At 40.8% G+C, this 12,051-nt stretch overlaps 1 protein-coding gene across 1 annotated transcript in view; it reads left to right on the top strand.

Annotated features, from left to right (window-relative positions):
• The window catches only part of LOC103207115 (meiosis 1 associated protein), a 212,662-nt gene that overhangs the window by 175,507 nt on the left and 25,104 nt on the right, over positions 1-12,051 (top strand). The window contains exon 4 of the mRNA XM_007952659.2: positions 4,114-4,287. Within this exon, the coding sequence (XP_007950850.1) occupies positions 4,114-4,287 (174 nt within the window). The remainder of the gene's footprint in view (positions 1-4,113; positions 4,288-12,051) is intronic.

Here is a 12,051-nt window from a genome sequence, read left to right as displayed (position 1 = left end):
GAGAGAGTGTGGAAACCTCCCAGAACATTGTATTGTGCCACGCCCAAAAGAAATAACCCAGGTGGGCGACTTTAAAATCAGGATCTCCTCAGTTGCTAATAGCAATTCCCACCTTGGAGTTTACAAAGACTTATGGGTAGAAAAGCCACACTAAGTAATTTACTACACCGCACTGATTCAAAATGGCCAATATCAGTCTATTTCAGCTCACTAATGCCTAGGACATCGATCTGTATGCATTCCACTTCAACTTTGACAGCTTCCAATTTTCCTAGATTCACATTCATATGTACATTCCTTATTCCTATTATTAATGTATGATTGCAGCTATTCTCATTTTGAGTCATGCCCCATCAGCAACCAAAGGTCCCAAAAAACTTTACTCCATCCACATCAGTAAGGCCGACTCTGCTTTGAGGAGGCAACTCTTCCTCAGTTGTATTTTGAGTGCTTTCCAAGCTGAGGGACTCATCTTCCAGCATGTTATCAGACACTGTTTCACTGCTATTCATAAAGTTTTCAGTGGCCAATTTTTTCAGAAGTGAATGGCTATGTCCTTCTTCCTAGTCAGTCTTAGTCTGGAAACTCCACTGAAACCTGTCAATCATGTGACCCTGCTGGTACTTGAAATACTGGTGGCATAACTTCCAGCCTCACAACAACGCAAGCTACCACAGTGTGACAAACTGATAGACAAGTGATGGATACTGCCCACAGTAGGAGTTTCTAATTTTCTACCCTTCCCCTGGGGAGAAAAAAAAGTTCTCCAAAATTTTGTTTTTTGAACTCCAAGCAATATTTCTTCTCTACTTTCTGAGCTCCTTTTCTCAATCCCATGTCTTTGGTTCTGGAACTGCCCCCTTAAGCTTCAATAACTATTTACCTCACTCAAGAGAAGCTGCTCAGTCATTTCCATACCTGTTCCTCAAGTTGAAGTCCAAGCTTCAGACTAAGAAAAATTATTTTTTACTTGTGACAAAGTAAGATTCACATTACTAAAAAGAACATTTATCTTCACTTACAAGGAACTTTCCTTGGGCAAATTACTTCATATTTATCACTGCAACACCCTAAAGCAAGATAGGGCAGATGAGAGTTTGAACAGAAATGGTCAAGAATAATGTTGCTCCATAAACTCCTCAAAGGCAAAGAATGTTATATATATATAGCTGTTGTTATATATATATATATATATATATATATATATATATATATATATATCTTTGCACCCTGTGCAATATTTTATCTTGTATGTAATAGATTGTTGTTGTTGTTGTTATGTGTCGTCAAGTCAGACCCGACTCATAGCAACCCCTCCTTGGGTTTCTGAGGCTATATCACTACGGAAGTAGATTGCCCAACCTTCCTTCTGAGGAGTGGCTGGTGGGAGTGGCTGGTGGGTTTGAACCGCCAGCCTTCTGGTTAGCAGTCAAGTGCCTTAGGCACGACGCTACCAGAGCTCCTATTTAGTAGATACTTAATAAGTATTACTTCTTGCTGGAATGAATGAAATAACAAGTTAACTAATGAATCCTCATAACTATCCATGGAAGATAGAGTTTTGATGATACTGGTAAAAGAAAAATGCATTTGGTGACTGTGGTAATTAAGTTTGTGTGTCAACTTGGCTAGGCCTGGTTGAGGGGCTGAGTAGCTAGATATAGTATTCCCCATGATGAGACAGGTAATCACCTCCATGGTGGAATCTACTGTGAGCAGCTGAGTAGCTGCCCTAGGGATGTGATCTGCTTCCTGTATATAAGGAGAAGCCTTGGGGAATGGTCTCTAGTTTATGGCACGCTTGGACCCTGCATGTAGCCGTGTCATTGTTCAGCAGCCTGACATGTTCTGCTGACCTTGGGACTTAAAATGGACTTGAATTAATGGCCTGCCATGTGGTTTGATAACATCAGGACTGTGCCATTTTATTTGTTGACCTTGGGCTTGTTAGCCTCAGCAGCCAGTAGCTGCCTAAGTGAAGAGATGTCTCTAGCTTCAGTGGGCCGGGAGCAAGAGGCAGAGCTGAAGCCCAAAGTAGAGGGGCTTTCACCCAGCCCCTAGAGCCTGGCACTTTGAACTCGGACTTCTAGCCTCCCGAACTGTAAGAGAATAAACTCCTGTTTTTTAAGGCCATCCCATTTGTGGTATATTCTTGTCAGAGTGGCACTAAGTAACCAGAACAGTGACCCTTTCCAGGCATAGAATGAATCGTTGAATATGGCATGAAGTCATCACTCTCACCACACCTCCCCTGTGCTGGATACCAGCACACTGGACTGAAGCCCCTTTGTTCCCTGTGAAGAGGCTGCCACCTCTGCAGACTTGTCCTCAGGAATGTCGTTCTAGAAATAAACCAGATTTTTCCCCGAGGTCTGTTAATCATACACAGAAGTTAATTCATTGGAGAAACTAGCTTTTCTTAAGCCCTTTGTAAAAGTATTTCAGAGAGTCCCTCATGGCAAAACGGAGAAAGTTGGTTTCCTCTTCAGTTTCTTTCCAGCTCTTGCCTCATTTCCTCTGTCTGTGCTTCCTCCATCACTTCACATTTGGTTTTACACTGAAAGACTTTACCTGCAGACCAAGACTTCCGCCAATTCCTGACTAGTGTTGCCTGAAGCAGGTACAATACCAGCAAAGCCTCATGATCCCCACCCTTCCCAGCTCTGTTCATTTGCATTTACCATTAATTAAAACACTCTACATCAGACTACCCCATCTTCTTTACTGCTAACCCCACGAAAGACAAACTCGTATGATCTCTATCATAAAGTAGAGCTCAAGAGTTAATCTTTGTTTTTCTTTTAGCCTTTTTCAAATGTATGTTTTAGAACAGAAGTAATAATTGAATGCATTTGCACTGTAAGACAACGTAAAGCTAAAGTCCCTCTTGTTAGCTAAGTATTTAACTTTCCTTGCTCTATTTTTTTGGTTGTTTTTATATTCTAGCATGTTTTATAAACACAAAAAAGACATGGTTACAATAAAATTCAAACAGTATAGAAGTGTGAATAGTAAAAAGGGAAAATGGCTCAGAACCCCCACATTCGCACTCCTTGTCCACACTTTAACAGTGATGATAGCCTACCAGACTTATATAAAATGAATTTACATATATATGTATGCATTAATGCAAATTTTTATTTCTTATATGAATAATATCATACTATGTATCTTTTCTACAAGTTTTCTTTATCCATTTACTATCTCTTAGCTTTCCATGTTAGTACATATAGCTTTATTTTGTTTTTTAACAGCTGCACAATACTTCATAGTCTGGGCATGCTATAATTTATGTAAACATTCCTCTATTGATGGACATTGGAATTGCTTCCCATTTGGGGTTTTGATTTTTTGTTAGTACTATATGTCTGCTTGTTTACTGCCCCAAAATTTATACATCTAACAACAACAGCAAGATATCTGGAGGTAGACTTGATGGGTTTTGTGGTAGTCAAGGTGGTGTGTCAACTTGGCTGGGCCTGGTTTTGATTGCCTGGGCAGCTAGATATAGTTATTCCCCATGATGAGATTGGTAATCAGCTCCATGGTGGAATCTACTGTGAGCAGCAGAGTAGCTGCCTTAGGGATGTAGTCTGCTTCCAGTATATAAGAAGAAGTTTTGAGGAAGATCTCTAGCTTCCTGGCACATTTGGAGCCTGCATTTGGCTGAGTAATCAGTGAATAGCCTGCCATGTTGTCTGCCGATCTTGAGACTGTTTCTGAACTTGAACTAGTGGCCGCCATGTTGCTTAATAATCTGGGGACTGTGCCATTTTATTTGTCAACTTCGAGTTTGTCAGACTCAGCAGCCAGCAGCTGCTTGAGATAAGAGATACCTCCAGCTCCAATGGGCTGGGAACAAGAGGCAGAGCTGAAGCCCAAAGTCAAAGGGCCTTCACCTAGCCCCTAGAACTGGCACTTTGAACTCAGATTTGTAGCCTCCAAAACTGTAAGAGAATAAATCCCTGTTTGTTGAACCCATCCACTTGTAGTATTTCTGTTAGAGCAACATTAGAGAACCAAATAAGTACATTTTACATTTTTTATTTTTTTTAATTTTCCAATTACAAAAAAAAAAAAACACTTTAACCACTATTTCTTTTTCTCCTGCAGAGAGTTCCATCTTGGGAACTGACATTGACCTTCAGATTATAGACAACGATATTATCAGCATGGAGGTTTTCTTCAAAGCCTGGCTACACAACAGTGGAACCGACCGAGAACATATCCATCTCCTTCTTCCTTCAGGGTGTTTCAGCAAGTTTTCCAGAGCCAGAGATAATCCAAGTATACATCCCCCAAAAGAAATATTATATGGGCTATGATTATCCTAGTTTAGGATTAGGACTCTAGATTAGTGAGCCATCAAAGTATATAGAGTAGTTGAGGTTTAGGGATTGGATGAGTATGAGAAGTAAGAAGAGAAGTTCTAAAAATTGACCACAGGTAGAAAAGCCAACCTAGTTAGTTTAAAGCCAGTCTTAGACACCTCGCTAATAGGGCATCAGCTATACTATGTAAGAGTATGATGAATCAGATTTTTTTTCCATTTTCTAACTTTTAGTGTGGTAAATACTGCTGACATTATAATTTGAGGCATTTTTGTATCTCAAGAATATCATCATGACCTGTGAGGAGAGAGAGAGAACCAAGATCAAACAGAGATCTTCTTGCTAGGGTGGCACCAAATTGAAGAGAACTAAAGCAAACACAGAGGCACGCCCAAGGGAGACAATCAATGGCCCAAGACCATGTTCACAAGGCATGTTAGGCAATTATTGAAACCAAGAGCTACAATCCAGTGTTCAGCACATGCCAACAAGGTCCTGGATATTGTTCTGGCTAGTAATGATACTTTATTCCAGGTCCCACTCAATGGTAGAAATGGGAGCTCTGGTGGCATATAGGCCATTTATATTTTCCCATGCCTTTGAAGACTGGCTCAGAACCAGGGGTGGCAGGGCCTGCAGATAAGCCCTGTCATACTGTACTTTGAAAAGCTGACTCCCTAGAGTTCAGGTCTAAAGGGAAAGGACCAAAGTGTGTCTTCCTCTTTAAGGGTGGAACTTTGTACCCATTTTTCTCATTGCACAGAATCTTGGTAGTGACTACAGAGATCAGTGGAAGGTTGAAGGCAGGATCAGACCTCATGTTTACCAGCACCCTTCTTTTTTATTTTTATTTTTTATTGTGATTTGGGTGAAAGGTTACAGAGAAAATTCACTTTCCATATAGCAGCTCACATACACTTTGTCTCATGATGTTGACTGAAATTTCCCACAATGCAATAACTCCCCTTCCACTTCCTCCCCATAGTTACTTCCCTGTGTCCTTCCCTCCATGCACTCCTGCCCCCTGAGCTATCTCCCTGTCCATACACAGTCCTTCTATTCTCCCATGATTGTTCTCTCCAAGGAGTGTATCTACCTAATGTAAACGTTCAGCTCATATGTACTAGGGCCCTTCTTATGACACTCTGGAGACACTGCTTCCTTTGAGTGCTCTTTCTTGGCCATTGAGTTCTTATGCATGTTCCCTTTTCTTTGCTTGAAGAGTCATAGCACTTTTCCACAACCCTGGTTTCTGTTAGGACAGGGAAGAACATTTTGGAGGTTTTATTAGATAGGAATGTAGCATAATGCCTAAGGCATTGGACTGCTAACCAGAGGGCTGGCGGTTCAAACCCACCAGCAACTCCTCGGAAGGAAGATGGAGCTATCTACTTCTGTAGTGATAATGCCTCGGAAACTCAAGGAGGGATCGCAACAACAACAACATGCCTGCAAACCAGAAGGCTGGTGGTTCAAACTCACCAGCCACTCCTAGGAAGGAAGGTTGGACAATCTACTTCCGTAGTGATTACTGCCTTGGAAACCCAAGGAGGGGTCACTATGAGTCGGATCCGACTCGACAGCACATAACAACAACAGCAACAACATGGTTTCCAAAGATCCTTTCTTTCTGGGAATAGCCATGGAGTTAATCTCTCTCCCTCAACTTAGGGCCTGGGATGCCTTTGACAACTTAACCTTATTTTAAACTGTCTTTCCATGTATGTAAAATCTTCTTCCTGGGCCTCCTTTCCACCCCTTTTGTCCAAGGTTCACAGTACCAATTCTTCTCTGTCCCATCCTCTGGAATCCACTTCTTATCTATTTTCCCCTATTTAAGGCAACTGGTAATTTTTTACAGATACTAATTAATACCTAACATATAACTGAGCCCTCCCACTGTGCCAAGCATCATGTTAACACCTTTCTTTGCATTATCTCATTTCATCCTCATACAACACCACGAGACAGGTGCTATTACCCTATGTCATTGAATATGAAATGTTATCAATTATAAGATAGACCCTTGTTTTCTGTACCACTAAGAAATAAAAAGGAGCTCTGGTGGTGCAGTGCCTAAGGCATTTAACTGCTAACCAGAAGGTTGGTAGTTCAAACCCAGCATCTACACCATGGAACGAAGATGGGGCAATCTACTTCTGTAAAGATTTAAAGCCTTGGAAATACAATGGGGGTCACTATAGGTCATAATCAACTCGATGGCAGTGAGTTTAAGAAAGAAAAACACTGCCAGTTAAACATGGCAATGCTGTTTTATTACTTAGAAATAGTATTTTATTTTATTGAAAGAGCTCTTTTGGATAAGAATAGTGAATAAGGGTTAAAAGAGTCTCTGTTTGGCCAATGGTGATTATAAGACACATATGGAGGTGTTAATGTATGAAAAAAAAAAAATAGTCTCAGAATCAATTAAGTACAGTATTATCCTTGCTACAGAGGAGAAAACTGAGACTTAAAGGAATTAAGCACTTATCCAAGGCTGTACAGAAAATTAGTAGCAGAGTCAGGATTTGAAGTCAGGCAACTCCAGGGTCCACTCTTAACCCTTAGGATCTAAATTCTATATTTTGTACATTTGACTATACTTACCCTAGAGTATCTTGGTCAAATCCAGGTCTATCTGCCTCCAGAGCCTGGCCCTTACCTATTACACTAACCTGCCTGGTGCTGGCAGTTCCAAGTAAAGGGGCTAGAAATTCCCTTCTCTCAGTAGTAGGGCTAATGTTCCTCAAAAGTCCAAAAACTCCTGCAATCAGCCTTTTTACTCTTGCACTGTTACGTGGCATTTACCCATGGTGCTGATCAGAATATCTGTTTTTCCCTCTTGGTTTCCAAATATTTCAGCACCAGGGTCAGAGCCCAAAAGTTTATCTGTAATCATTTTTGGAAATCCACAAGTTTTCAGGGCACATGGTGGAATTTAAATCCAGACTCCACTCGGTATGTCTATTGGGAAAGTCTTCATTGAATTCCAGACCAGGCACAGTTGGAGTGAAGTCTTGAGAAAAGCAGGCCTCCTCTGGGGTGTGCGTGACCCAAATGAGATTCTAAACGACAGTTAAGACCACACTGTAGTTATCCATTGTTTAAAAAACAGATGAATTGCTACATCTATTTGAAATGAAATAATTCAAAACAAAAAAATGTGAATTCTCTTAATGTAGAGTCTTTTGAAGAATGTCACTTTGACTCCTTCTTACAAGGTTCTCCACCCCATGCCAACTGCTTCTTTAGCTGCCTACAACCCTTGCCTCCTCTCTAGGTGCTTCTCTCATAGGTCTCCCACTACACAGCCAACTACAGACAAGAATCTTCTACTTTCTTTGGTTTGGGGCCATTTCTACAGCTAGCCATGAGTAATTAGAAGAATACCTGGTTCTAGAAGCCAGCTAAAACAGCTTTGCCAGCACAGGGCTGTAGTTCTCAGCCCTGGTTGCAATAATAATCTCATGGGGCAGAGCAAAGGAGAGTGAAGAAAATCAAACATGGATGGAAACAATTAGTCCAAAGAACTAGTGGACGACATAAACCCCAGCCTCCACAACCCTGAGAGCAGAAGAACTAGATGATGCCCAGCTACCATTGCTGACTACTATAAAAGGGATCACAATAGGAGCCCCTGAATAGAGTAGGAGAAAAATGTGGGGGGAAATAATAATAATAAAGACCAGGCTTACTGGTCTGATAAAGACTGGTGGAACCCTCGAGATTATGACCCCTAGACACCCTTCAAATCTGGGGTTGAATTCACCCCAAAGGCTCAACGTTCAGTCAAAAATGGTGTTGTTGTTGTTAGGTATCATCAAGTTGGCTCCAACTCATATTGACCCTGTGTACAACAGAACGAAACACTGCCATGTCCTGCCCCAGCCTCACAATCCTTGCTATACCTGAGCCGATTGTTGCAGCCATTGTGTCAATACATCTCATTGAAGGCCTTCTCCTTTTTCACTGACCCTCTACTATACGAAACATGATATCCTTCTCCAGGGAATGTCCCTTCTGACAACACGACCAAAGTAGGTGTGATATGTTGTCTGATTTCTTGACTGCTGCTTCCATTGGTGTTGATTGTAGAAACAAGCAATATGAAATCTTTGACAACTTCAATCTTTTCTCCATTTATTATGATGTTGCTTATTGGTCCAGTTGTGATCATTTTCATTTTATTTATGGTCAGTATAATCCATACTGCAGACTGTAGTCTTTAATCTTCATCAATAACTGCTTCAAGTCATCTTCACTTTCACCAAGCAAGGTTGTGTTGCCTGCATATCACAGGTTGTTAATGAGTCTTCCTCCAATTCTGATGTTGCATTCTTCTTCATCTAGTCCAGTTTCTTGGGCTATTTGCTCAGCATACAGATTGAATACGTATCGTGAAAGGATATAACCCTGACACACTCCCTTCCTGATTTTAAACCATGCAGCATCCCCATGTTCTGTTCATATGACAGCCTCTTGGTCTATGTACAGATTCCGCAAGAGCACAATTAAGTGTTCAGGAATTCCCATTCTTCACAACGTTATCCATAATGTGTTATGATCCACACAGTGGAATGCCTTTGCATAATCAGTAAAACACAAGTAAACATTTTTCTGTTATTGTTTGCTCTCAACCAAGATCCATATGACATCAACAATGATATCCCTCATTCCACATCCTCTTCTGAATCCAGCTTGCATTTCTGGAACTTCCTTGTCAATACACAGCTGCAACTGTTTTTGAATTATCTTCACCAATATTTTATTTGCATGTGATATTAATGATATTGTTCGATAATTTCCACATTCTATGGGATCACCTTTCTTTGAAATGGGTACAAATATGAATCTCTTCCAGTCAGTTGGCCATGTAGCTGTCTTCCATATTTCTTGGCGTAAAAGAGTAAGTGCCTCCAGCATGGCATCTATTTGTTGAAACATCTCAATAGATACCCTGTCAATTCCTGAGAACTTGTTTTTCACCAATTCCTTCAGTGCGGCTTCAACTTCATCCTTCAATATCATTGGTTCTTGATCATATGCCACCTCCTGAAATAGATGAATATCAACCAATTCTTTTTGGTACAGTGACTCGGTGTATTCCTTCCATCTTCTTTTGCTGTTTCTTGCATCACACAATATTTTGCCTATAGAATCTTTCAATATTGCAACTTGAGGCTTGAGTTTTTTTCTTCACTTCTTTCAGCCTGAAAAACACTGAGCATGTTCTTCCCTTTTGGTTTTCTAGCTCCAGGTTTTCACACATTTCATTATAATAATTGACTTTGTCTTCTCGAGCTGCTCTTTGAAATATTCTGTTCAGCTCTTTTATCTTGTCATTTCTTCCATTTGCTTTAGCTACTCTCCATTCAAGAGCAAGTTTCAGAATCTCTTCTGACATCCATTTCGGTCTTTTCTTCCTTTCCTGTCTTTTTAATGACCTTTTGCTTTCTTCGTGTATGATGTTCTTGATGTCATCCCACAATTCCTCTGGTTTTTGGTCATTGGTGTTCAATGCATCAAATCTGTTCTTCTGAGCTTCTCCATTGCCTCTTTCCACAGATGAAATCTGTGTATTCCATCTTGTGAATCCATGTGTATAGCCACCATTTGCATTGTTGAAAAAAAGGTATTTGCCACAAATAATTCATTGGTCTTACAAAATTCTATCACGTGCTCTCCAGTGTCATTTCTATCACCAAGGCCATATTTTCCAACTGATGATGATTTATCTTTGTTTCCAACTTTTGCATTCCAAATACCAGTAACATTCAACATTTCTTGACCGCATGTTAGGTCAACTTCAGACTACAGAAGTTGGTAAAAAAAAATCTTCTATTTCCTTGTCTTTGGCCTTCATGGTTGGTGCATAAATTTGAATAGTACTCGTATTAACTGGTCTTCCTTGTAGGCATATGGATGTTATCCTGTCACTGATGCCATGGTACTTTGGGGTAGATCTTGAAGCATTTTTTGTGATGATGAATGCCACACCATTCCTCTTCAATTTGTCATTCCTGGCATAGTAGATCATATGGTTGTCTGATCCAAAATGGCCAAAACAAGTCCATTTCAGCTCATTAATGCCTTGTTGTTGTTGTTGTTATGTGCCGTCGAGTCGGCCCCGACTCATAGCGACCCCTCCTTGGGTTTCCGAGGCAGTATCACTACGGAAGTAGGATTGCCCAACCTTCCTTCCGAGGAGTGGCTGGTGGGTTTGAACTACCAGCCTTCTGGTTAGCAGGCAAGTGTCTTAGCCACTATGCTACCAGAGCTCCTCATTAATGCCTAGGATATCAATATTGATGCATTCCATTTCACTCTTCACAACTTCCAATTTTCCTGAATCCATACTTTGTACATTCCATGTTCTGATTATTAATGGATGTTTGCAGCTGTTTCTTTTGAGTCATGCCACATCAGCAAATGGCAGTCCTGAAAGCTTTACTCCACCCACATCATTAAGTTCAACTCTACTTTGAGAAGACAACTCTTCTCCAGTCGTATTTTGAGTGCCTTCTGACCTGAGGGCTCATCTTCCAGCACCATATCAGACAATGTTTCAGGGCTATTCATAAAGTTTTCCAGTAATATATCAGACAGTGTTTCACTGCTATTCATAAGGTTTTCAGTGGCCAATTCTTTGAGAAGTGGATGGCCCCTTCCTTCTTCCAAGTCTGTCTTACTCTGGAAGCTCCATTGAAACCTGTCCACTATGGGTAAACCTGCTGGTATTTGAAACACCAGTGGCATAGCCTCCAGCCTCATAGCAATGCAAAAGCCACCACAGTATGACAAACTGACAGATGAGTGGTGGAGTCAAACAATAGACAGCCTTATAAAGTGAACAATAACATCAGGGAAGTAAGCACTCCCTAGAACAACAAACAATACAAGATCAAAAGGGCAGCATTTGCCCAGGGAGCTCAAAAGGCAAAAAGGAATAGGAAAGAAGGATGAATGGAAACAGTAAACACAGGGAGGAAGTGGGAAGAGGGCTGCCACATTGTGGGGATTGCAAACAATGTCAGAAGTCAAAATATGTTGAGTGGATAATCAATTTGCTCTGTAAACTTTCAACCAAATCAATAAAAGTTAAGAAAAAAAAAATCACATAAGGAAATTAAAAAAGAAAACAATATCTAGGTCCCATCCCAAGATCCCTGGTAGCACAGTGCTTAAAGCACTTGGCTGCTAACCAAAGTGGGAGAAAGATGTGACACTCTACTTTTGTAAAGACTACAGCCTTGGAAACCCTATAAGGCAGTACTGTTCTGTCCTATAGGGTCAATATAAGTCAGAATCGACTCAACAGCAGTGGGTTTGGTTAGGGTTTGGGACTCCATCCCCAGAGACTCTGATTTAATTGGTCTGGGGTAGTGCTCAGACATTGGTATTTTTATAAAGTTCCCCCAAGTGATTCTTATTGCAACTAGGGTTGAGATCCTCAGCCACAGGAACCCAAATACCTAGTCCTGAAGCCCAGGGACCCAACAGTGGAGAAGTCAGGCACAGGGGAAATAAGATTAAGCTGAAGTCCTAGGCAAAGCCCTTCCTGGGAAGCACCAAGCCAAGAGCTGTCTCGCCCAGAATTAATTTCTAGGTCTGATTCACTGGGCCCATGAAGGCCAACTGGATCTACCACCTCCTCTGCCACTCTGTTTTTTGTGTTTTTTTTTTTTTTCCTATTTTATTTCTTTTTTTTTTTTTTTTT

The sequence above is a fragment of the Orycteropus afer genome, unplaced genomic scaffold (assembly GCF_000298275.1).
Source record: "Orycteropus afer afer isolate SDZICR_OR568_19922 unplaced genomic scaffold, OryAfe1.0 scaffold00354, whole genome shotgun sequence".
Classification (NCBI taxonomy): domain Eukaryota; kingdom Metazoa; phylum Chordata; class Mammalia; order Tubulidentata; family Orycteropodidae; genus Orycteropus; species Orycteropus afer.
The sequence above is the reverse complement of the archived record's forward strand: the minus strand, read 5'-3'. Positions and strand labels throughout refer to the sequence as shown.